This window comes from Bufo bufo, chromosome 3, assembly GCF_905171765.1.
Source record: "Bufo bufo chromosome 3, aBufBuf1.1, whole genome shotgun sequence".
Classification (NCBI taxonomy): Eukaryota; Metazoa; Chordata; class Amphibia; order Anura; family Bufonidae; genus Bufo; species Bufo bufo.
Genome location: NC_053391.1, coordinates 614,018,295 through 614,045,093, shown reverse-complemented (window position 1 = coordinate 614,045,093; position 26,799 = coordinate 614,018,295). Strand labels below are relative to the sequence as shown.

At 44.3% G+C, this 26,799-nt stretch overlaps 1 protein-coding gene across 1 annotated transcript; it reads left to right on the top strand.

Annotated features, from left to right (window-relative positions):
• The first annotated feature begins 860 nt into the window (after nucleotides 1–860).
• Nucleotides 861–26,799, top strand: C3H13orf42 (chromosome 3 C13orf42 homolog). Its single transcript, XM_040422432.1, has 5 exons — nucleotides 861–1,265; nucleotides 5,727–5,810; nucleotides 12,490–12,801; nucleotides 18,779–18,926; nucleotides 26,573–26,799. Exons 1-5 carry the CDS (start codon nucleotides 861–863, stop codon nucleotides 26,797–26,799), a joined length of 1,176 nt encoding a protein of 391 aa, XP_040278366.1.

Below are 26,799 nucleotides of genomic sequence, written 5' to 3'. Positions count from 1 at the left end.
GGACCTGGAAATAAATGCATAGATGACGTGATATTAGCATGCACAGATAGAAGCAAGGCATAGGAGTGGTAATGCCACTCTGGGGTGTTACATATACACTGGGAGACCTCCTGGCCCATACACTAAATATATATATACCTCACAGAATAACGTATTCCAAAAAAGTGGTTTTTGGGATACTCCAGGCTAGAATATGTCTGACTATCTTTTTTCACTGTATGAAATGCTGTAGTAAAGGCATCCAGTAAAAGAAATGGGCAAAACAGATATTTACATGCAAATTTCTTCTTTGGCAGTGACTAGAAGCTACAAATATAACAAAGTATGAATTCTCTTTTACTCAAATAATTGTCAAATGTAAAAAAAAAATGATTTTATATCATTGCAGTTTGAACACAGTTTTTATACATTTGTTCCAAGTGATCCCAATGGTTGTGTATAATAAATTAACTGTTGCAGGTCATTTCCGGTGCAGGCTCCTTCATACAGTATACATAGCATGTGGTTATCTGACTCTTCCATTTTCTCAACAATACGCGGACACCAGATACCCATGTGCTTTTCTGTTACCATGGAGAAAACACATGAGATCCTCTGTTACAGACTTCATCAGTGATGAGGCTTTGTGTCTTGACTGGAAGACTAGGATGAAGAATGAAGAAACCTTCTTGGAAAACACTGTTACACTGAAACATTTAAGGGTTTGGATTGAAAAAAGAAATTCTCCAAGGTCAACCTCAAGGCAAGTCCAACTTCCAAATTTTTTGTCTACAAGGCTTTTGAGTCTTACCTAAAACTGGGAGACGACAGTTCATATGTATATTGAAATTGTTCCACATATTTATAGAACAGAAAAAATAATGCTGAGAAAAATTCAGTCGGCTCTTCACCCGAACTCTTGCAGTCGTGACCTTACAGAAGGTAGCACCACTCACAACGGCAGCCTTTCCCCAGTTCGCCTGGTCCGAAGCACCTCTATGTATGTAGTTGGAGAAGGGAAACAAACTCTTGCTGAGTCTTTAAAAAAGTATAAAAGCACCACGAATATTGAGATGTCAGGATGTTGTTACTACAAAGACGAGGACTCTGCATGGTTGTTTGCCAAGACACAGGACTTCCTCCAGTATCTCCAGGATCTGTTAGCACTCAGGAAAAAATATCTGGCTAGTATTCATAATTTGAGGTGCATGACTGGAACATCTGACTATTTACCGATATCAACCAAAGCTGAGAAAAGGTCATCACAAGAGACAAGAGATGTAAAGGTAAGAGAAAACAGAGTCCTTGAAATATCCTCTTCTGACAAGTTGTTAAAGGGGTTGTCTCACTTCAGCAGGTGGCATTTATCATGTAGAGAAAGTGAATATAAGGCACATACTAATGTATTTTGATTAGGGGCCAATTGGGAATTTAAAGAGGCCTTGGACAAAATATAGAAGTGACCCCATGTTGTGGTCAGAGCCAAACTGGTAGGAGGTGTGGCCAAGCCAAGTAGGCAGGGTTTAAATTTATAGACATTTTTTCTATTTATAAACTATGTTCCTAGGGGACTTTAATGATCGCTTCTCCCAGAGACTGCAATGGTAAATCATAGGGTGTTTGGCACCCGGGGTGGTTCCTTTCTCTGGCACCCCCCCAATACTTAAAAAAAATAATTGTACCCCCTCACAGTAGTTTTGCCCTCATTGTACAACGTTCACAGTAGTTTTGTCCAGTTATGTGCTGCCTCACGGTAGTTATGCCCATATTGTGCCTTAATGTTAGTTATGCCCACAGTGTGCCCCCTCACAGCATTTATGTCTTCACTGTACAATTTTCACAGTAGTTATGCCCACATTGTGCCCCTTAAAGTACTTATCCTCTAATTGCGCCCCTTCACGATAGTTATGCCCTCTCTGTGGCCCTTTCACAGTAGTAATGCCCTATCTGTGCCCCCTTCACAGTTGTAATGTCTTCTTTGTGCCCCTTCAAAATAGATATGCCCTCACTCTGCCCCCATAACAGTAGAAATGCCCTCTGTGCCCCTTCAAAGTAGTACTGCCCATTGTGCCCCATAACAATTATGCCCACCCCATTCACAAGAGTAATGCCCTCTCTGTCCGCTTCACAGTAGTAATGCCCTCTATGCCCCTTCCATAGTAGTAATGCCCATTGTGCCCCCTTCATAGTAGTAATGCCCTGTGTGCCCCCTTTATAGTAGTAATGCCCTCTGTGCCCCCTTCATAGTAATAATGCCCATTGTGCCCCCTTCATAATAGTAATGCCCATTGTGCCCCCTTCGTAGTAGTAATGCCCAGTGTGCTCCCTTCACAGTAGTAATGCCCATTGTGCCCCCTTCATAGTAATAATGCCCATTGTGTCCCATTCATAGTAGTAATGCCTTCTGTGCCCCCTCCATAGTAGTAATGCCCATTGTGCCTCCTTCAGAGCAGTAAAGCCTTCTGTGCCCCCTCTTTGTTAAAAAAACAAAAATACAGTAAATACTCACCTTGTCCCATTCCTGACGCTCACATCCAGCTCTCCACCTGCAGACACTGCTGGCCTGGGAAGTGCAGAGCTCAAGGGGAAAGATGCCTTAGATGCTGTAGTCACAATTGACCACAGCATGTTAGGGGTTCAATGTCCATGATCAGCGTTATTGCAGATCACAGACAATGTCTCTGGGTGTCTGCTGTGCCAGCTTCTTAATGGGCGCCATGTTTAAAGTCCCAACTTCCACTGTACATATATGGTGGAGGTCGGGAAGGGGTTAAAATAAAAGTAATTTTCCCATATAACTAGGGCCTTTGGCATTATAATAGTGCTTGCGAACACCCCTGTGTATTTAGGAAAACTTTATTCCCCTTCTATACAAATTGACACTGCCAGGTCTTGAACCCAGGATCTTCTGTATGGAAGGCAAAAACTTCACCAGCTGAGCCAAAGGCCTGACTGTGATGAATGAAAGGAATTTCCCTAACTAAAAACCTTCAGTAGTATTCATGTACAACGCACTGGTATCTACAGATATATCTCTATATACCAGGACATTGGGATAACGACAAAAGTTATATACAGTGCTGCCCATAATTATTCATAGCCCTGGCAAATTTTGACTTAAAGTTACTTTTATTCAACCAGCAAGTAATTTTTTGACGGGAAATGACATAGGTGTCTCCCAAAAGATAATAAGACGATGTACAAGAGGCATTATTGTGGGAAAAAAAAACATTTCTCAGCTTTTATTTACATTTGAGCAAAAAATACAAGATGTTCCGCACTGTGGAAAATCTCAGAGGACGTGGTCGGAAGCCAAAAGTGACACCTGTGCTGGCCAGGAGGATAGTTAGAGAGGTGAAAAAGAATCCAAGGATCACCACCAAGGCCATCCTGGTGAATCTGGGCTCTGCTGGTGGCAATGTCTCAAGGCAAACAATCCAACGGACACTGCACAATGCAGACCAAGGAGGACGCCACTTCTCCAGATAAGGCACACAAAAGCTTGCTTGGCCTTTTCAAAAGCTCATCTGGACAAAGAAGAAGACTTCTGGTCTTCTGTGTTATGGTCAGATGAAACAAAAATTGAATTGCTTGGTCACAATGATGTTTCCTTTATTTGGCGCAAAAAAGGAAAAGCCTTCAACCCAAAGAACACCATCCCCACTGTCAAACATGGTGGTGGGAACCTAATGCTTTGGGGGTGTTTTTCAGCCAATGGACCAGGGAACCTAATCACAGTAAACAGCACCATGAAAAAAGAGCAATACATGAGGATTCTCGATGACAACATCAGGCAGTCTGCAGAGAAACTTGTTCTTGGGCACCAGTGGACATTTCAGCATGACAATGACCCAAAACACACAGCAAAAGTGAAGATATGGTTAGCAGACAACAACATTAATGTTTTGGAGTGGCCCAGTCAGAGTCCAGACTTGAATCCAATTGAGAATCTGTGGAGGGAGCTAAAGATCAGGGTGATAGCAAGAAGACCCTCCAACCTGAAAGATTTGGAGCTCATTGCTAAAGATGAATGGGCAAAAATACCTGTGGAGACATGCAAAAAGCTGGTCTGCAATTATAGGAAGCGTTTGATTGCTGTAATAGCCAATAAAGGCTTTTCTATTGATTGATGAGAAGGGTATGAATAATTTTGGACTGGACACTTTTTGCTCAAATGTAAATAAAAGCTGAGAAATGTTTTTTTTCCCACAATAATGCCTCTTGTATATCGTCTTATTATCTTTTGGGAGACACCTATGTCATTTCCCGTCAAAATTACTTGCTGGTTGAATAAAAGTAACTTTAAGTCAAAATTTGCCAGGGGTATGAATAATTATGGGCAGCACTGTATACACAGTTGAGTCACATTATTATGACCACTTCCTACTTTCAATATCAGCAGCACGTAGCTGATGAAGGAAGTTACGTATGCTGAGCTGGCTCAGTGGGTATATAAGGTGTGGTGAGCTGGCTTGGTGGATGTATAAGACGCACACATATTCCTTGTCGCTGTCGAGGGTAGAAGGGTCGATTCATCAGAGTCGCAAAAAGGGCTGATTATTGGCTTTCAGGCCAAGGGTGGCAGTGTTTCTGAATAAGCGACATGGAAACTGCAAAGCACCACATGTCATTGATGTGAGAGGTAATCGTTAGCTGTGAAGGTGCGCAAGAGTGGAGCGACCCGCTACAGTGGAGCAGCTCACCGCCAAAATGAACCAGGGGGCTACCAGACGTGTATAAAACAACCGTTCAGTGAACCCTACTGCATATGGGGCTCCAAACCAGACGGATGGTCACTGCATCGCGGCATTGGCAGAAAAGGCTTCACTTTTCGCTGCAGTATCGGAATTAGACCTCCGTTGATTGGCATAGGGTTGCCTTCTCCGATGAGTTACGTTTTCTGCTTCATTGAACAGATGGACATTGGAGTGTCATGCGGGAAATATCAGAGAACAAACACCCTGTGACCATTGCTGGAAGAACACAAGTTGGTAGTGGCAGCATTATGGCATGGGGAATTTATTTCATGGCATCCTCTGGGCCCCAGGGTTGCCAACCGTCCAGAAATTTCTGGACAGTCCGTAAAAATATAATTACAATATGGTGGCTCACTTCAGGCGGATTATGGAATCAGGTGCTGCTAACCCAAATTAGAGGGACACCCACCCTCTGGTCAGGTGTAGCTAATAGATAATAGATTCCAGCATATGGTTTTTCTATTGGCAACAGCATTTTGATGTTTTTACCTATTTTAATTGATTTTACAATTGTACATGTACTAATTAAATTGATTTAATAAAATTTTTACTAAGTCCAAGTGCCAGAGTGCTCACCCATTATTCTATTATCTATTAGTCCGTAAAAATAGGAGAATTTTTTCCTCTGTCTGTCAAAAAAAATTGATGTGTCTGTGATTTTTTTGGTACTTGACAAGATTATTTTGGTGGTAATTATCATCATTTCACAATTCTCAGTAAATGCTGATGATGAGTTCTTATCAGTACACTGAGCTATAGACCTGTATTACTTATAATCCTTGCCATTCATTATGGTTTTCCAATTTGTCCGTAAAAAATGTTGGCTGTCTGTGATTTTGGGATAAATTGTCCAGAAGAAAGAAAAATTCTGGTTGGCAACCCTACTGGGCCCACTCATCCATGTGGAAGCCACTCATAACCAATTTGGGTATGAATCCATTGCTGCAGATCACATACACTCATACATGCTGATTGTCTTCCCTGGGGCAGATGGGATCTTCCAGCAAGAAAATGCAACATGTCATTCGGCTAGAAAAGTCCAATATTGGCTTGAAGAACATGACTAACCTCCAAGTACTACGCTGGCCCCCTAATTCCCCAGACTTGAACCCAATTGAACATCTGTGGGACCACCTCAATAGTCATGTTCGCTCTATGGATCCTCCACCACGAGCCCCCCAGCAGCTGTGGGATGCACTGCAGTCAGCATGGCTCCAGATACCTGTGACAACCTACCAGGACTACTGTATATTAAGTCTTCCCCAGCCCCTCTAGCTGCTGTCCGTGCTGCACACGGCGGTTACTTTGGACATTAACTGGTCATAATTAGAGATGAGCGAATTCCATATTTTGAAATTTGTTCACACTTTGTTTGTTGGTAAAAGGTGAATTGCGTTATGGATTCCGTTACCACGGACCATAACGCGATTCTATAACGGAATGCAAAGGCATTCCGTTATTCATTCCATCATAATAGAAGACTATGGGCTGCAAAATGGATCTGTCCCGTTTCCGTTATGCAGGGGAGACTTTATATATGAAAATAGCAATATATAAAGTCAGACAGGGAACTCCTAGCCAGGGGCGTTGCTAGGGGCCCAACTCCTAATAATTATGGCCCAGTTATCTAAGTTTCCCCCTGCACACTGCATTTTGCTGTACTTGCTATACGGCAGCACATACCAGTCACATCCAGGGCCTCTCAGGTGACATCTCCGATGTAGATCTTCTCTGTCATCATCTTCTCCATTCGGTCCGGACACTTCGGTCCGCACCTCGTCTCTGCAGAGTGTGACACACAGACATCTTAGCTTCCTCACATTTCACTCATCATCCCCCAACCTGGAGTACCCACAGTGTTATCCTGCTGCTCGCTCTGCTCCCCAATACCAAATACTATCCTGAATAAAAATTAGTGCCCCCATAGTAATAGTGCTCCTCATAGTCCCACCAATAGTAATTCCCTCCTAGAATGCTCTCATTAGTAATACTGCCGCATACAGTGCCCCCAACAGTGATAATGCTCCCCAAGAATGCCCCCAACAGTAATACTGCCCATTACAGTGCCCCAAACAGTGATACCCAAGAGTGCGTCCATTAGTTGAAGAGCACCCCAGTATTAATAATGCCCTCACAGAGCCCCCAGTAAATATAAGGCCCTCTGTTGTTCCCCCAGTGGTAATACAGCTCTCTACAGCCCCCTCAGTAGTAATAAGGCCCCCCAGAATGCTCTTAGTAGAAATAAGGCAGATCTATAAGCCCCTCCTATAGAGCCCCTATTAGAAAATAAGAATGCCTATAATGTCCCCTAGATTTAGAATACCCTTACAGTGCCCCCAGTACTTATACTGCCCTCTACTATTATAATGCTCATCCTAAAGTGCCACCAGTATTTATAATGCCCCCTGCAGTGCCCCCTGTAGTTATATTCATCCCTCCACCATACAGTCCCATGTAAATAACATCACACCATCTCTCCATCCCCCTCTAATATACAGTCCCATTTAAATAACATCTGCAGTGTCCTGAAACACACTGCTTAAAGGGACACTGACAGGCCCAATAAGCATATTTAGGTAGATATATGACAGTACAGGTCTTATAAAGTGTATTAGAATCATCTAAGTATCCCCCCTGTCCACCTTATAAATACAGTAAAATGAAGTTTTATAACCTGCTTGAATCGTGTTCAATCTGCCCAAGGGGCGGCGTTTCATCTCCACTTGCGCCCAGCCAACCTCGCCCCAACTGCCGTTTGAAGCGCCGCCCAGCTCATCAATATTCACTTCGCTGGGCGGCTACTAGTGTCCCCGACGCAAGATCCAGCGCATGCCCAATACAATACTATGGGCATTGGCCTCCGGCTCATCTTCAGCGCATGCGCCCGGCACCCTCACTGGCCGGGATCGCATTGCGCCTGCGCACAGTCTGATTCTCAGAGGCCGATGCAGCCTCTGCTTTATGCGCACAGTTCATAGCAGCGCTTCAGAGCGCTGCTCTGTTACATCTCAAAAGGGGTTAATTAGTGCGCAGGCGCGATATGATTAGTGCACATTAGTACACCGCCCAGCGAAGTGAATATTGATGAGCTGGGCGGCGCTTCAAACGGCAGTTGGGGGTGGCTGGCTGGGCGCAAGTGGAGATGAAACGCCGCCCCTTGGGCAGATTGAACACGATTCAAGCAGGTTATAAAACTTCATTTTACTGTATTTATAAGGTGGACAGGGGGGATACTTAGATGATTCTAATACACTTTATAAGACCTGTACTGTCATATATATACCTAAATATGCTTTTTGGGCCTGTCAGTGTCCCTTTAATGTTGTGATTGTGTTTCATGTAAACTGTCCTTGTAAAGATGTTCTCATTAAGTTGCATAGGGAGGGGGAGGTTCTAACAAGCCTCCCAGGGCTGACTCCGCCCTACACTAAGTCTGTGCACAGTGCAGAAGGAAGAAGGTCGGTGTGTGATGCCTGAGGACAACCTGCACCTCCATCTTGGAGAGTTACAAAACCTCCATAGTTAATTCTATGTACCAGCCCATAGTAGGGAAAATATCACAGTATCTCCAGACAACTCAGAGAGGTAATGAAGATATTGACAAAGGAAGGTAACTGTCGTGTATGTAATTACAGCCTCCTTTGCATTAGGTGGAGAGATCTCAAGCTATCAGCTACCCACCATACTTAAAGACAAAAGGATCATTTGTCTGAATATAGTATTCCTATAAAAGGAAACTGAAGTAGGATTATACAGTACAATAAAAACAGCATTAACCTCCAATTTGAGCATTAAAGAGGTTGTCCAAGTTATATTTATTGATGACCTATCCTCAGGATAGGTCATCAATATCAGATCGGCTGGGATCTGACACCCAGCACCCCCGCCGATCAGCTGTTTGAAGAGAAGGCGCGCGCCGTGCCAGCACTGCCTCCTCTTCATTGTTTACCTGCTAGCCGTTGCATCTGCAGCGGTGAGCAGGTGTAATTACACCCAAGCCGCCCCATTCATTTCAATAGTACGGATCGCTGTATAGGAGCGATCCGTCCCTTGAAATGAATGGGACGGCTTGGGTGTAATTACACCTGCTCACCGCTGCAGATGCAACGGCTAGCAGGTAAACAGTGAAGAGGAGGCAGTGCTGGCACGGCGCGCGCCTTCTCTTCAAACAGCTGATCGCGGGGGTGTCAGACCCCAGCCGATCTGATATTGATGACCTATCCTGAGGATAGGTCATCAATAAATATAACTTGGACAACCCCTTTAAGAGAGAGAAAGACTGATTGTCATAAAGGACTATTCCCCCATGCAACTTCTGAGAACTAATGGGAATCATTGTAAAAGCTGCTCTGATGTAAATGACTTTTCATACATTGATAACCTGTGGATCAGCTCCAGTAATATACCAGGAGTTATTTAAAATTCTAGTCTCTTTATTCCACATCATCTTAACTACTACTCTCAACATTTTCACCTAACGGTGCTGGCGTCACGAACCAGGGGCCCAGCCACAAGCACCCTAAACATCACCACCATCAAGGGCACCTCAACCAACATCGGGCTGGTGTTCCCTGCAACAGAAAGTGCCCCGGAAGATCTCGTGCTGTCTCCCCATCCACTGCATTGCCGGCCCCAAGGGACAACAAAACCGTGAGTACTACTATCCTCGGCACCTGATTCAATAGTATGCTCATGCCCGAAATAATCCTTAGGGAGCCCTGGCATGCTGCACATCCCTCTCTATCTACAGCCCCCTCCAAAATACAGTCCCATGTAAATAGCATCAACTCCTCCTCAGCCGCCTTCACCATACAGTCCCAAGTAAATAATATCACCCCCCCAGCCACCTCCAACATGCAATCCCATGTAAACATCACCCCCTATACATTCAATCCCATGTAAATAACATCATTCCCCCCCACCCGCCACTTTTCACATACTGTCCCATGTAAATAACATCGCCTCGCAACCTTCAGTCCTATGTAAATAACATCACTCCCTCAGACCCCTGTAACATTCAGTCCCATGTGAATAACATCACTACCTCCCACAGCCGCTATCAACATACAGTCCAATGCAAATAACATCACTGCCTCCTCCAGCCCCCTCCAACATTCAGTACCATGTAAATAACATAGAAGAGAATATAGAAGGACCGTGCCCCCTGTGTGTGAACAGTTTTTCGGAGAGTGTCCCTAAATGTCAGAGATCGCAACTCACCAGATAAGGTTGTGCAAGCCAGGCACAATGCTGGGAAGCGTATGCGGAATGACTTGTGCGGTATCAAAGCAGCTACTTTCTGCCACGGGCATCCAGATAGGTAAGTTTAGGGAAAGAAATGGCAGTACTACCGGGGCGCTATGATTTAACCACACTTTATTTTAGTATACCGGTAAAACTAGACATAAACAATGTGATCAGGTCTTAGTTTAGCTACGCGTTTCATCGAAACTCCGTCAGCTTCTTCAGGCTGACCCAAAGGAGTCAGAGTTTGCACAAAAAAACAGGAAATGACATCATTAGATTGACAGGTTCAGTCCACAGATACATTTTGTAGCATGAATAATTAAATGCTGAATGAAACATTGTGCAAATATATTATATAAATACAAATAAAATTAATTTTATATATATATATATATATATATATATATAATTAGACTTAAAAGTGCAGCAATACATTGTTTTAGTAACAAATTACATGATTTTCCTATTTTATGACGTAAAGTCATGATTTTATTAAAGACACGGAGGCGAGTATTGCTATCTCTTTCTTTACTAAATCTTATAGCAGCAAAGAAAAAACATCAATCAAACAGGTAACCATGGCAACCAACTCCTCCCCACTGTGCCAGTATAATAGTCTCTGACTCTGCTAACTCCTCCTCTTTCTTTGATAACGACCGATGTCCAGAACTCTTAGAACCAAACTCTCCAAACACGGAAATCGAAATTCAAGGACCAGCTGAACGGCTCTTCAACGGAAGACGGAAACAGGAAACTCCAATACAATTCGCATCCAGAAGACAGTGTATTCATCCTAAGAAATAAATAAAGAAGACAAAGGTAGAAAACGTCCCAAAATCTCATCAAGAGAGACATCAGTGCATGGTAATGAACATACAGCATAATTGGATGAAAAAATCAAAGCACAAAACAATAAATAATGCATAACAGAGAAACTCTCAGGGAGGGTATACAAAATGGGAGGGGCAATACTCGCCTCCGTGTCTTTAATAAAATCATGACTTTACGTCATAAAATAGGAAAATCATGTAATTTTATTACACGACACGGAGGCTCCTATTGCGAGTTCAAAGCTGACCTATAACTGAGGAAAAAACGTGAACAGAAGGAATGTAGATACACGGGACCAATCCGCCATCCTCATAATATCCTCTAAACGCGCTCCAGACACCACCATAGACGTTGCAGAAGCTCCCCTAGTGGAATGAGCCGTGAAAATCGCAGTATCAACACCTGCTAAAGCCATAACCCATTTCACCCAACGGGCCAAGGTGACAGTGGAGACCGGACGGAAAGGACGCCTATAAGATAGAAAAAGTTCCGGAGAAGAAGAGGATCGATGCGCAGCCATACGAGCCTCATACTCCTGGAGACACAACACAGGACAAAGAGCCGGAGAATCCGGGAAACTGGGGTAAGATACCGGCCTAATACTGGTTTTGGTGCGACGCAAGATGTTGAACGTGACTCCCTCAGGAGTAAACGAACGAGCGTCATGATCCAAAGCGCGAACGTCCGATACCCTTTTGCAAGATATCAAGCAGAACAACGACACCAGCTTGGCTGCAAGATGACGAAGAGAAAGGTCCGTATTAGACGGCCACGAAGAGAACAGTGTAAGCACCAAAGAGACGTCCCAAGTAGAAGTGAACCGAGGTCTAGGAGGTCGGGATAGGCGGGAACCCTTGAGAAGTCTGCAAACAAGAGGGTGTTGACCTGCAGGGCACCCGTTAAACCCTAGATGAAAAGCGGAAATGGCCGAGCGGTATAAATTGATGGTACGGTAAGCCTTACCGTCCTCAAAAAGAGAAGCGAGAAACTGAAGAACTTCGGTCACAGGACATGATAAGGGATCCTGGTGCCTAGCCAGGCACCAATCAGTCCAAGACCTCCAGGCTGATCGATAAGCTCGTCTGGTTCCTGGTGCCCACGCCTCGTCCAAAAGACGTCGAGCTGTTTCCGAAATTCCAGCGATGTCCCAGGGTTCCCCGAAATTCTGCATGCCAGGAGATGAAGAGAGCCGTCGAGGGTGAGGGGATGATCCAAACCCCCTGGATTCAACAAGAGGCCTGGAAAAACCGGAAGAAGTAGAGGGCATTGAACGAGGCATTCCATCAGCTGAGGAAACCAAGATTGCGCGGGCCAGAACGGAACTATGAGCACAAGGTCCGCTTGCTGGCGGCGGGTTTAAGACAATACTCGAGACACCATCACAAACGGGGGAAAAGCGTACGCAAGGTGACCGGTCCAATCCTGGAGGAACGCATCTACTGCTTCCGCGTCCGGATCTGGACGCCAGCTGTAAAAGCGTGGAAGTTGGGCGTTCAAACGGGACGCAAAGAGGTCTAAAGAGAATGGACCCCAACGGGAAGATATGGATGAGAACACCGTGCAATCTAACTTCCAATCTCCCGAGTCTGAGAGGAAACGCGAGCTCCAGTCCGCGTGAGTATTGTGGAGTCCCGGCAAATACTCCGCTGTAACTGTGATTTCTCTGTCCAGGCAGAATGTCCAGAAATCCCGAGCTAAACTGGATAGAATCGCAGAATGCGTGCCCCCCATGGCATTGACATACCGAACTGCGGAAATGTTGTCCATCCGCAGTCTGATGCAAATTTTGGACAAACCGCTCGCAAAACTGCGGACGGCAAAGGAACCCACCAGAAGCTCCAAGGCGTTGATGTGGAACTTGGATTCTTCTGGAGACCAAGGTCCTCCTGTCATCACACCCTCGCAGTACGCACCCCAGCCGAGAAGGCTGGCATCCGAGTCCACCGTGAAGTCCGGATGGGGACCAATTATGGCCTTCCCATTCCAGGTATCCAAGTTGTGGATCCACCACATCAGTTCTTCTCTGGTGTCCTCGTCCAATGTGACCACATCCGCGTAAGATGCTCCCGCATGGAGGTGAGCAATCTTGAGACGTTGCATGCCGCGGTAGTGTAAGGGAGCCGGAAACACAGCTTGAATGGACGAGGAGAGGAGACCTATGACTCTGGCCAGATGACGTAAGGGAACCTGTTGGAGAGACAGAGTATGAAGAAGTTCCTTGCGGATGGAACGAACCTTGGCAGACGGAAGGCTGAGAGACATTGTGGAAGAATCGATGGTGAATCCCAAAAATTCTATGGACTGGGCCGGGGTAAGTGACGACTTCTCCAAATTCAGGAGGAATCCCAGCCGGGATAATAGGTCCATGGACCACTGAAGATGGGTTAGAAGAACAGAAGGATTCTGAGCTAATATCAGGATATCGTCCACATAAATAATCAGACGAATTCCTTGACTGCGAAGAAAATAAATTACCGGACGAAGGAGCTTGGTGAAACACCAAGGGGCGGAAGAGAGACCGAAGGGTAGACAGGTGAACCTCCAAATTTCCGAGTCCCAGAGAAAACGAAGGAGATCCCTGGATGGTTCGGCTAGCGGAACCGTCGGGTAGGCGTCCTTCAAGTCCAATTTGACCATCCAATCTCCCTGAAGGAGTAAATCCCTGAGGAGGTGGATACCCTCCATCTTGAAGTGTCGATATTTTACAAAAGCTTTTAATGACCTGAGATTGATCACAGGTCTCATCTGGCCTCCTTTTTTGGCCACCAAGAAAATGCTGCTGATAACCCCTTCCAAGGAAGGGGGGGCCCGCTCTATGGCGCCCTTCTGACACAGGGCAGACAGTTCCTGATGTAACAGCAGTTGTGATGAAGCTGGGAGAACCGTGGGATACGGGGACGGAATCTGGATATGGGGGCGAATCAACTCTATGTGAAACCCCTGAACAGTAGATAGGACCCAAGGATCCGCCTTGATGGATTTCCAAAAAGATGGAGCCTGCCCCCTACACAAGGAGTCAAAGAAAACGGTGACATCGGACTTACCGAAAGGACGTCTGGAAGATGAACCTCTGACTCCACGTGAACGCCAAGACGAACCTCGGGAGGGGAAGAAAGCAGGCGGTTGACGGAATTCCTGGTTGGATGGTCGGTAAGAAAAGGAGCCTCTGCCGGACCCGCGGGTCTGGTATGAAGAACGGCCGGACAGGCGGCCCCTAGAGCTGCCGGCCCTGTTAGAGACCCGTCCTTGGAACACTCTCTTCATGGATGTTTGAGCCTTATCAAGGGCCGTAAAGGTTCCTACAAATCGGGAGAGGTCCTTAATAAAGGTATCCCCAAAGAGCAAGCCCTGAGCTTCCTTTCCTGTCTCAGTAAGGGCTAAATTGGATAGCTTAGGCTCTATTTTAAATAGGATAGCCTTACGACGCTCAATTGATAGCGAAGTATTTACGTTGCCCGTGAGGCACACGGCACGTTGTATCCATCCCCGGAGTTCTTCCGGGTCTACCAGGGTGTTCTGGGTTCTGGCTGATTCAGCCAATTCAAAGATTTTTGTCAATGGGCCCAAAAGGTCCAACAACTTGTCCTGACAGGACTTCAGGGCTGACTCAAGCCCCTTCCTGGGGTTCCAGCCTGACTTAGCTAAAAATTGACACATTTTTGGGTCAACAACGGGTGTCTCGCAGACTTTGTTAGGTACAATAGGTCTGGGACATTCGGCCTTAAGTTTATTTCGCGCCTCTTTAGAAAGAGGTTGGCGTATACGGGCCTCTAAGTATTTGGCAATATGAGAAGACGGTAGCCATTCCGCCGACCTCGGATGGTGGAGAGCATCCGGGTCAAAAAGGGGTTCCCCTGCAGGATCCAGGATTGTAGAGGCATCAAAAGGAACCTCAATGGGAGCTGTCGATCCTGAGGACGGGCCAGGCAGGTCCAAATCCAAAGGATCCTCCTCCTCAATATCCACTAAGTCCAAAGACTGATACTGAGCCTCCTCATCAGAATCTGGTTCAGAACCTGATTCCTTATCCTGTTGCGCTCTGGCGCATTTCCATTGCCTCGCCTTTTCTGCCTGGCGGGCGTAGGCTCTTTTGCGCGATCGATGCGCGCCATCAAGGGTGGCTATGTTTCCACCAGTCATAGTGTTTCTGGAGGCAGGTAGTGGTTTCTCAAGTGGTGAGGGCACCAAAGGTGCCGAGGAGGAAGGGCCGGCCATAAGGGCCTCAGTAATAGAACTTGAAATGGCCGTGGACATAGACCCCATGGCGGCCTGTATAGCAGCAGTCACAGAGCGCTGTAAGGCTAAGGACTGTGCCTCAGGAGTAATAACATCTGCATCCTGTGAGTGAGGAACAGAATCCATGCCCTCAGGAACAGGGCTAGAACCATGAAATGGAGCCTTGGACATGATAAGAACTAAGTAGCGACGGGCTAATCAGTAACTAAACCAATAAGTGCCAATATGGTGGGCTAAATAGTATTAATATTATGGCCGAGGGCTCATATAAGGGCTCATATAAAGAACAGCGACGAAAAACCTGAGGACGGAGCTGTATGAAGCAAACTCCCGGCGTCACTGACGGAGATGCAGGCGGAAGTCTCGCGCTATCCCGCGAAAACACAGCGGAGAGCGCGAAACCAGCTGCAGAAGGAGAGGAGATGGCGGCCGAGATATCGCGAGATCTCGGCTGTAAGAAGAAGCGCACGGAGGAACGGCACTTAGGAGACAACAACGCCGCAAGCGGGATAAGCAGAAGGAGAAACCGAGCGGAGGTACAAGGTAGACAAACGGAGGGGGTAACAGTGATAAACGAGGAGAAAAAACCTGAAAGGCAAAATGAGAACCAAGGGAAGGAAATAAAATAGGAAAAAGGATATTAACGCCCAGAGGGCACAATCCTAAGGCAAACAAAGGGAATACCTCATAAAATACAGATAAAATTCATATCTATATATCCCCTAAAACATAAATATATATAGCATCCACCCACAGATACATAGGAGAAGTACTTATCTGTGAGGGAGCAGCAAAGAAAGAGGAGGAGTTAGCAGAGTCAGAGACTATTATACTGGCACAGTGGGGAGGAGTTGGTTGCCATGGTTACCTGTTTGATTGATATTTTTTCTTTGCTGCTATAAGATTTAGTAAAGAAAGAGATAGCAATAGGAGCCTCCGTGTCGTGTAATAAAATTCTAATTAAATAATAGACCATTAAATAAATAAATAAAAAATCAAGATGGTTGACATAAAATCATTATTTATAATAGAAAGCTCTGTTAAAATAATAATTTATTCTTATATAGTGAATATTTATTCATCTATAGTAAGTGCTTGTGGTAGGAAGCCTGAATACTACTTATTTAGTATGTTCTATGACTTCATTAAGACCTTCAGGTACCAGGGTCTGCAGGCAATATATTCAGTGGGATTCTTTATTTACTAATTGTTGGAATCTATTTTTAGTGTTTGGAGGAATCCAGTCGATGATGGTGAGTTTTAGAACAGATATATCGCGATTGTGCTGTGTGTCAAAATGTCTAGAGACACTATGGTGTTGTTTTCAGTTACTTATATTGCTTCTATGGTTTTTTAATCTGGTTCTCATACACTAAGTTGTTCGTCCTACATATTGCAGGGACACTCCAAAAGATAGATAACAAAAGATGAGCCACAGTCCAAGTGTGTTTTTATTTTAAAATTTTCCCCTGTAATAGATGAAGTAAAATCTCATTGTCCAGGGGAGATGTTCCTGCAGCATAAACATTTTATGTGTTCACATCAGTAATTTACGATGGTATCCTGAGAATTTGTGGGCATGCTTAGTTTTTTTGTTTTTGAAAAATTTACCATGCTTGGTGCCAAGATGTTTTTTAAGGTTATGTCTCTTCTGTATGTGATATTTGGTTTCTTTGGTAATATTTTTTTCAGAATGGGGTAATTCAGTAGAGTGTTCTAGTTTTTTGTGAAGATATTTTTTATTTCTTTATGGGCAGTGTGGTAATAAAATTATATTAGAATTATATTTAGTTTTTATTGATTATTTTTTTATTCCCTGTTAGACAGTCATTTTGAGTCAGGAGAAAAAAAAAAATTATATGCTGTGGATAAAATTTCTGATGGGTATTTTTTTCTCTTTAAATCCTTTTTGTAGGATTTTAGCTTGTTTGGTGAAATCTTCAGCTGTGGTACAATTTTTCTTTTTCCGGTGGTATTGTCCGTATGGGATATTCTTCAGCCATTTGTGGTAATGGCTGCTTTGGAAGTGTAAATAACTATTTGTGTCAACTTTTTTAAAGTGTGTTCTGGACCCAATTGTGTTATTGTCGGACCAAAATAATGTGACATCTAGGAACACAATTTCATCTCTAGAAAAATTTGGGCAAAAATAGATGCCCCAGGAGTTCTTATTCAATTCCTCTACAAAGTCAAGCGCATCTTTTTGTGTGCCTTTCCAAATGATGAACAAATCATCTATGTACCTTTTATAATACACAATGAACGGGGGAAAAGTCGGCCTGAAGAAGTGCATGTGGGAGACTCCCAAAATGTATGGAGGAAGGTGCTCTGGTCTGATGAGACTAAAATTGAACTTTTCGGCCATCAAAGAAAACGCTATGTCTGGAGCAAACCCAACACATCACATCACCCAAAGAACACCATCCCCACAGTGAAACATGGTGGTGGCAGCATCATGCTGTGGGGATGGGACTGGGAAACTGGTCAGAGTTGAGGGAAAGATGGATGGTGCTAAATACAGGGATATTCTTGAGCAAAACCTGTACCACTCTGTGCGTGATTTGAGACTAGGACGGAGGTTCACCTTCCAGCAGGACTATGACCCCAAATACACGGCAAGGCAACACTTTAGTGGTTTAAGGGGTAACATGTAAATGTGTTGGAATGGCCTAGTCAAAACCCAGATCTCAGTCCAATAGAAAATCTGTGGTCAGACTTAAAGATTGCTGTTCACAAGCGCAAACCATCCAACTTGAAGGAGCTGGAGCAGTTTTGCAAGGAGGAATGGGCAAAACTCCCAGTGATAAGATGTGGCAAGCTCATAGAGACTTATCCAAAGCGACTTGGAGCTGTGATTGCCGTGAAAGGTGGCTCCACAAAGTATTGACTTTAGGGGGGTGAATAGTTATGCACATTGACTTTTTCTGTTATTTTGTCCTATTTGTTGTTTGCTTCACCATAAAAAAACAAACAAACATCTTCTAAGTTGTGGGCATGTTCTGTAAATGAAATGATAAAAATCCTCAAACAATCCATGTTAATTCCAGGTTGTGAGGCACCAAAATAAGAAAAAAGTCAAGGGGGGTGAATTTTGCAAGGCACTGTATATACAGAGACTGTATAACATCAGTCTGTATAAACAGGGAAAGACATAGAGATAGGATGAGGAGAAGCAATGGGGCCCCCTTCTGGAGCAGGTGGGCACTACCACACCCTTTACCACCTGAGACAGGATGACTCGATTCTTGTTTACTACCAACTTATTTTCATAACCTGAAGGCTTTCTTGTAGGACCTGCAGAGAGGGGATCCCTACACAGGTTCTCACACTCTATTAAATAAAATATGGGATTCTTTATCCAGGGACGCCACATCAACTACATGTATGCCCTTGTGTGTGAGCATTGACTCTGTAGTCTCATTACTATAGGCAATGTTGCATGTGTGTTTCGTATGATATGGGGTACTTCCACACGGATATTTGTATTATTGTACACACCTTGGAAAAACCTACTATATACTGCTGAAACATAGGATAAATTAAAGGTACATTTGATATTTCCGGACTCATTGGTTCAAATTATGTCACCAGTTGTAGAAACATTATAGCAGCTGGAAGGAAGTATGAAGTGCTGCACTGTGGAGACTTCTGGTCTTCTGGCCGGTTGTCACTATCTGGAAAACTCATTTAGAAGCATTTATGACCGGCTGTTCTTTGTGTTTATACAGGTTTCAAAGGATAATGAAAAGCAGAATCCCAACTCTGATATCATGGATGCTATAGCTTATTTTGATTCAGTAATTGCAGAACTGGACACGGAGAGGAGAATAAGGACGGCACCAAGCAACTTCAAGCATGCGGATGTTGACTTTGATGGTTTGTGTTTAGCTTATATTAATACTAATTCAGTTAAAGGGAAATGTTTCTACTTTGAGTCTTAAAAGGGATCGTCCCACTTCTCCAGGTTTGGGAGGCTCGCCACCTACATCTTAAAATATCTACACTGCTCAAAAAAATAAAGGGAACACAAAAATACCACATCCTAGATCTGAATTAATAAAATATTCTTCGGAAATACTCTGTTCTTTACATAGTTGAATGTGCTGACAACAAAATCACACAAAAATTAAAAAATGGAAATCAAATTTTTCAACCCATGGAGGTCTGGATTTGGAGTCACATTCAAAATTAAAGTGGAAAAACACACTACAGGCTGATTCAACTTTGATGTAATGTCCTTAAAACAAGTCAAAATGAGGCTCAGTAGTGTGTGTGGCCTCCACGTGCCTGTATGACCTCCCTACAACGCCTGTGCATGCTCCTGATGAGGTGGCGGACGGTCTCCTGAGGGATCTCCTCCCAGACCTGGACTAAGGCATCTGCCAACTCCTGGACAGTCTGTGGTGCAACGTGACGTTGGTGGATAGAGCGAGACATGATGTCCCAGATGTGCTCAATTGAATTCAGGTCTGGGGAACGGGCGGGCCAGTCCATAGCATCAATGCCTTCGTCTTGCAGGAACTGCTGACACAGTCCAGCCACATGAGGTCTAGCATTGTCTTGCATTAGGAGGAACCCAGGGCCAACCGCACTAGCAAATGGTCTCACAAGGGGTCTGAGGATCTCATCTCGGTACCTAATGGCAGTCAGGCTTACCTCTGGCGAGCACATGGAGGGCTGTGCGGCCCTCCAAAGAAATGCCTCCCCACACCATTACTGACCCAATGCCAAACCGGTCATGCTGGAGAATGTTGCAGGCAGCAGAACGTTCTCTACGGCGTCTCAAGACTCTGTCACGTCTGTCACATTTGCTCAGTGTGAACCTGCTTTCATCTGTGAAGAGCACAGGGCGCCAGTGGCGAATTTGCCAATCTTGGTGTTCTCTGGCAAATGCCAAACGTCCTGCACGGTGTTGGGCTGTAAGCACAACCCCCACCTGTGGACGTCGGGCCCTCATATCACCCTCATGGAGTCTGTTTTTGACCGTTTGAGCAGACACATGCACATTTGTGGCCTGCTGGAGGTCATTTTGCAGGGCTCTGGCAGCGTTCCTCCTGTTCCTCCTTGCACAAAGGTGGAGGTAGCGGTCCTGCTGCTGGGTTGTTGCCCTCCTACGGCCTCCTCCACGTCTCCTGATGTACTGGCCTGTCTCCTGGTAGCGCCTCCATGCTCTGGACACTACGCTGACAGACACAGCAAACCTTCTTGCCACAGCTCGCATTGATGTGCCATCCTGGATAAGCTGCACTACCTGAGCCACTTGTGTGGGTTGTAGACTCCATCTCATGCTACCACTAGAGTGAAAGCACCGCCAGCATTCAAAAGTGACCAAAACATCAGCCAGGAAGCATAGGAACTGAGAAGTGATCTGTAGTCACCACCTGCAGAACCACTCCTTTATTGGGGGTGTCTTGCTAATTGCCTATAATTTCCACCTGTTGTCTATCCCATTTGCACAACAGCATGTGAAATTGATTGTCACTCAGTGTTGCTTCCTAAGTGGACAGTTTGATTTCACAGAAGTGTGATTGACTTGGAGTTACATTGTGTTGTTTAAGTGTTCCCTTTATTTTTTTGAGCAGTGTATTTTCTTTTCAATTTTTAAAATTTTTTCAAGTGAACGGAGCTTAGCCCCGCCCAGGCCAGTTGATACTAGTCGTGACGTCACTGGGCCAGCGGTAAACAGTGAGAAGGCCGCGGCGCTGCTGGAGCACCTCTGCCTTCTCAAACAGCTAATCGGTGGGGGTCCCGGGTGTTGGACCCTCACCGGTCAGATGCTGATGATGATCTATCCAGAGGATAGATCGTCAGTTTAAAAAAACTGAAGAACCCCTTTAATAATTCAGTCTGAGATAGGGAATTGTCACTGTTTATATGCTTTTTTTTCTCTTCTTTTCATATGCAAAGCTGTGTCTCCAAATGGAAGAGAACGTCTTGTTAGCGACACCTTGTAGAAATGGCTCCCTAGAAGTCAAAATCGGACTTTTTAACAAGCTTTCGAATATGAAAAGAGAAAATGCCAAGTCAAATATCCAACCGTAGAAAGCTGTTTTGAGGTGCTTGCCCCTCGTCAGTATGGAGTATGATTCTGGCTGGCTCAGTGCGATGTTCTGAATGCGGCTTAGGCAGGGTGATGTATCTCCTTAAAGAAACCAGTCCTATATGGAGATACCTCTTGGCATATTCCTTTCTCATGGAGCTTTGCCAATAGGTCTCCATACAATGGAGTCTCTTCTTTGTCGTAAGCACAAGTACAGTCCACGACAGAGTTTGCTAGGGCCTGTTTACAGTGGTGGCCAGACAGTAAGTCCTTAGGAAGCAGTTAGGTCTTCAAATCAGATTACTTAAAGGGGTTGTCTCATCTGAAACATTGGTGGCATATTGCTAGGATATGCCACCAATGTCAGATAGGTGCGGGTCCCACCTCTAGGACCTGCATTTATCTCCAGAATGGGACCTCCGAAGTGAGTGCAGAGCAGCCATGCATGTGAGGCTGCCTCCATTTAATTCTATGGGACTGCTGAAAAAAGCTGAGAGCTGGCTGAGCTATCTCCTGCAGTCCCATAGAATTGAATGGAACAGTGGCCACACTTGTGCAGTGCACTCCCCATTCATTTCTATGGGACTAATTTTTGGGGGCCCACTTTAGAGACAGGTGTGCGTCACACAGGTGGGATTCGCACCTTTTTGACGTTGATGGCATATCCTAGCGATAAGCCACCAAAGTCCTAGATGAAACAATCCTTTTAAGGTGGCCACATTCAATAGCTGTCAGCTAAACAACTGTTCTGCCAACAGCTGTATCTGCCGAATCCCTCCCAACTCTCCCATATACATACATGTTCGGTTCGGCCAAACATGTATGTTTATTCAATGGGGAAAGAGCCGACACTTATGGCGGTGCCTCACCTCCTGGGAAAACTAAAGGATCAGGCGAAAATATTCACTTTGCCTGGTCCTTCTCTCCCCCAACATTATTTGCCAGGAGAGAGTCAGGAGCGCCCCATACACAGCGTGTTCAGCCAACAATACATTAATTTGTGCGGGGGCCTTTAGGTCTTATACTTTTTTTTAAATTAAAATATTTTATTGTGTATACTCTTGATAAAAAATATACTACCGTTCTATGTATTTCTGGGGTCACAAAGACCTGTGTGTAGTCAGACCCTGCAGTCATATATTAGTTCAGTCCTGTTGACCCCTCTACTTTAGCTTGTAGGCTGGCATGAAGAAGGGGCAGATGAAAGCGAGCAACACATTTCTGCAGTGTTGGATGGAGATTTTTAATGCTAAACTGCAGCAAAATGTATTCTGCTGCAGATATGAAGGCAAATCTGAACCCACTGTTATAGTCTGCAGCCATAGCTCTGTGTAGGGGCGCATACAGAAAACAACAGCACATTACTAATCCAGATAACAAAGTTACTTCATTTCTCAATTTAGATGCACTAAAAAAATCCTACCATCACCTGCCGGCACTCATTTGCCAGTCATGCTGCTTCTAAAATAGAGAGGCAATTTGACAGAATGTCACGGTAATTACTATAATTTTGAAGGGCAGAGACAGCAATTGGACATTTGGGATCATTAAACAATTGATTTTCTCGTAGCGTTCTGAAATTTGTTTCTTAAATTGAATTAGATACAATAGTATGTCATTGGCGTGGATGACATACTTGGTCATTAGATTGAACAGCCGGATACATGTTTGCAAACGTCGACTGATGTATTAACAAGTGAAGCGCTTCACCAAAGGTACCTAACAGCAGAAACCTGGACCCGGCACCACTATAGGAACAAGCACTCAGCCAGCTTACTCCCAGCACTTGGGCTCCGGATATCCCGAGACACGTGGGACGCCCAAGAAACAAAGCTGACAGTGCAACAAGCCGAGACACCGGGACCGCGATCATTCAATAGCATAGTACAGTAACATGCCGCTACAAAGTAACAGAGGAATATACAGCCAGGTCCATAAATATTGGGACATTGACACAATTCTAACATTTTTGGCTCTATACACCACCACAATGGATTTGAAAAGAAACAACCAAGATGTGCTTTAACTGCAGACTGTCAGCTTTAATTTGAGGTTATTTACATCCAAATCAGGCGAACGGTGTAGGAAATACAACAGTTTGCATATGTGCCCCCCACTTGTTACGGGACCAAAAGTAATGGGACAAATGGCTTCTCAGCTGTTCCATGGCCAGGTGTGTGTTATTCTCTCATTATCCCAATTACAATGAGCAGATAAAAGGTCCAGAGTTGATTTCAAGTGTGCTATTTGCATTTGGAATCTGTTGCTGTCAACTCTCAAGATGAGATCCAAAGAGCTGTCACTATCAGTGAAGCAAGCCATCATTAGGCTGAAAAAACAAAACAAACCCATCGGAGAGATAGCAAAAACATTGGCGTGGCCAAAACAACTGTTTGGAACATTTTTAAAAAGAAGGAACGCACCGGTGAGCTAAGCAACACCAAAAGACCCGGAAGACCACGTAAAACAACTGTGGTGGATTTTTTCCCTGGTTAAGAAAACACCCTTCACAACAGTTGACCAGATGAAGAACACTCTCCAGGAGGTAGGTGTATGTGTGTCAAAGTCAACAATCAAGAGAAGACTTCACCAAAGTGAATACAGAGGGTTCACCACAAGACGTAAACCATTGGTGAGCCTCAAAAACAGAAAGGCCAGATTAGAGTTTGCCAAACGACAGTTCTGGAACAACATTAGAGTTTGCCTTCACAGTTCTGGAACAACATCCTATGGACAGATGAGACCAAGATCAACTTGTACCAGAGTGATGGGAAAAGAAGAGTATGGAGAAGGAAAGGAACTGCCCATGATCCTAAGCATACCATCTCATCAGTGAAGCATGGTGGTGGTAGTGTCATGGCGTGGGCATGTATGGCTGCCAATGGAACTGGTTCTCTTGTATTTATTGATGATGTGACTGCTGACAAAAGCAGCAGGATGAATTCTGAAGTGTTTCAGGCAATATTATCTGCTCATATTCAGCTAAATGCTTCAGAACTAATTGGACGGCGCTTCACAGTGCAGATGGACAATGACCCAAAGCATACTGCAAAAGCAACCAAAGAGTTTTTTAAGGGAAAGAAGTGGAATGTTATGCAATGGCCAAGTCAATCACCTGACCTGAATCCAATTGAGCATGCATTTCACTTACTGAAGGGAAAACTGAAGGGAAAATTCCCCACGAACAAGCAGGAATTGAAGACAGTTGCAGTAGAGGCCTGGCAGAGCATCACCAGGGATGAAACCCAGCGTCTGGTGATGTCTATGCGTTCCAGACTTCAGGCTGTAATTGGTATAGAGAGGACCGGCACTCGCTTTAGTTATGATTTTCAAGAAATTTTAATGGTCACATACAAGTGGTAAGTGACGCGTTTCGGCTACTATGAGCCTTTGTCAAACATGTTTGACAAAGGCTCATAGTAGCCAAAACGCGTCACCTACCACTTGTATGTGACCATTAAAATTTCTTGAAAATCATAACTAAAGCGAGTGCCGGTCCTCTCTATACCAGTATCTGTGGATCTTCCCTGGACACGTGCACCGCATCGCTGACAGCGGAGTGCCGCCTGTATCTTCCTTGGATCTTCAGGCTGTAATTGACTGCAAAAGATTTGCAACCAAGTATTAAAAAGTGAAAGTTTCATTTATGATTATCATTATGTCCCATTACTTTTGATCCCGTAGCAAGTGGGAGGCCCATATGCAAACTGTTGTAATTCCTACACCATTCACCTGATTTGGATGTAAATACCCTCAAATAAATTTGTTTCATTTCAAATCCATTGTGGTGGTGTATAGAGCCAACAATGTTAGAATTGTGTCGATGTCCCAATATTTATGGACCTGACTGTACCTGCTACACAGACGATTCTAGCAAAGGATTCCTACATTGAATAAAGCCGTAGGTAAGCTTACCTTTCAGCCATTCCATGTGGGACGCCACAAATGAAAGTTGAATCGTGAGTACCATCTATCTGTATTTTAAGTCTGATCAAACAGCCTGAGCAGTGATTGCCTATTAAAAAATATTTAACTCTCAGAGAAACACATCAATATTACAATCAAAGTGATACCTTGTATAGGTTCTCTCCTCCGTAACCATCAACATGAGACACAATGTTTGAGAAAAAAGACTGACACTCTGTGATCACTATTCTTAAGATTGGCATTGCTGTACATTTTGGAACATACGAACTTTATCCCACCTCATACAGGAAGACTCATAGATCCTATTTAGGGGCCTTTTGCTCACCATATGTGCCATTGCATCAAGACTTTTTTTCATCATAAGACCAACCAGGCTGTCTGAATACTGCAACTATCTGGATTCACTCCACCCTCAGAGTCCTCTGTGTTTTTTGATATTCTGGATTTCATCCTGCACTTTATTTTAGAAAGGAAGAAGCAATTTTCCATTTTCTTATTCAGATTTATTTTTACTTTTATTTTTATACTTTTTTTTATATATATTTTATATCTCATGTATTATATATAGGATGTCCTTTTGAAAAACAATTTTTTGGTAGGGCTTTTTTTATCTAGTATCTACATGTGTATTGTTGTGCTACTGCTCATATTAAAAATGTCATTGATCAATTTGAAATCTATGTGATCCCATCTATCAGAGTGCCCATCCATTTCATAATTTTCTTCTACTTGGTGAATAGGGTGTAACACTAGTTTGGAGCACCTATACATCATCAGTTATACAGGGATGGCCAACCTGAGGCTCTCCAGATGTTACAAAACTACAACTCCCAGCATGCCCAGACTGCAAACAGCTATCAGCCTACAGCAGGGCATGGTGGGAATTGTAGTTTTACAACAGCTGGAGAGCCACAGGTTGGCCATGCCATAGTTAGAAGGTGAGCCGTCCTTTACTACCTTTCAAAAAGACAGGATATGTCTGCAAAATGCGGACCATGCATCCAGTGAAGTGGGTCTGCAAAAAAAAAGCAGACAGCACATGGACTGAATCCGTATTTTGGGGATCCACGTTTTGCGGACCCACAAAACAAACATAGTTGTACGCATGAGGCCTTAGAGGGCATTCACATGACCATATCAGTTTTGTGATCCGTAAATCGCAGAGCTGCAAAATACGGATGCGGTCCATGTGCATCCTGCACTTTTCGCGAGCCCCATTGTAACAATGCCTATTCTTATCAACAAAACGGACAAGAATAGGACGTGTTCTATCTTTTTTGCAGGGCCGCAGAACGGACATACAGATGTTTGAAATGAATGGGTCCGCATCCAATCTGCAAAAAAAAGTGGATCAGATGCGGACCAAAAATAGGGTCGTGTGATCATCAGGTCAAAACTGTGTGATTTATGAAGATCATAACCTTACGTTGCCCTACTTGTTTCCATCAATGCATACAGATCTGTGCAGACTGTGCTGTTATTTAGCCTATTAGTGTTTAGTAAGTTGTTTAATCATTGCTTCCTTCTACTTCATTCATGTTCTCCTTCTCCTTAGTGGCCACCAGTAGCAGAGAACATAGTTTACATTCAAACTGGATTTTGAGGGCCCCGAGAAGAAGTACAGAGGAAGTCTTAAGAACATCCATATACAGCCAGTCTTGGAGAAGCAGCATGGGGAACACAAGTATTAAGAGGATAGAGAGATATCCAATCTACCTGCCGAAAGCTGTGGAAGGAGCATTTAACACATTGAAATTTAACCCTCGGACAAAAGTAAAGTAA

Coding starts and splice junctions, on each gene's coding strand:
- C3H13orf42 (XM_040422432.1), top strand. CDS start 861: ATGCTGAGAAAAATTCAGTCGGCTCTTCACCCGAACTCTTGCAGTCGT. Junction 1,266..5,726: donor AAGAGACAAGAGATGTAAAG/GTAAGAGAAAAC, acceptor TCCCTGGGGCAG/ATGGGATCTTCCAGCAAGAA. Junction 12,802..18,778: donor TTATGGCCTTCCCATTCCAG/GTATCCAAGTTG, acceptor GTGTTTATACAG/GTTTCAAAGGATAATGAAAA.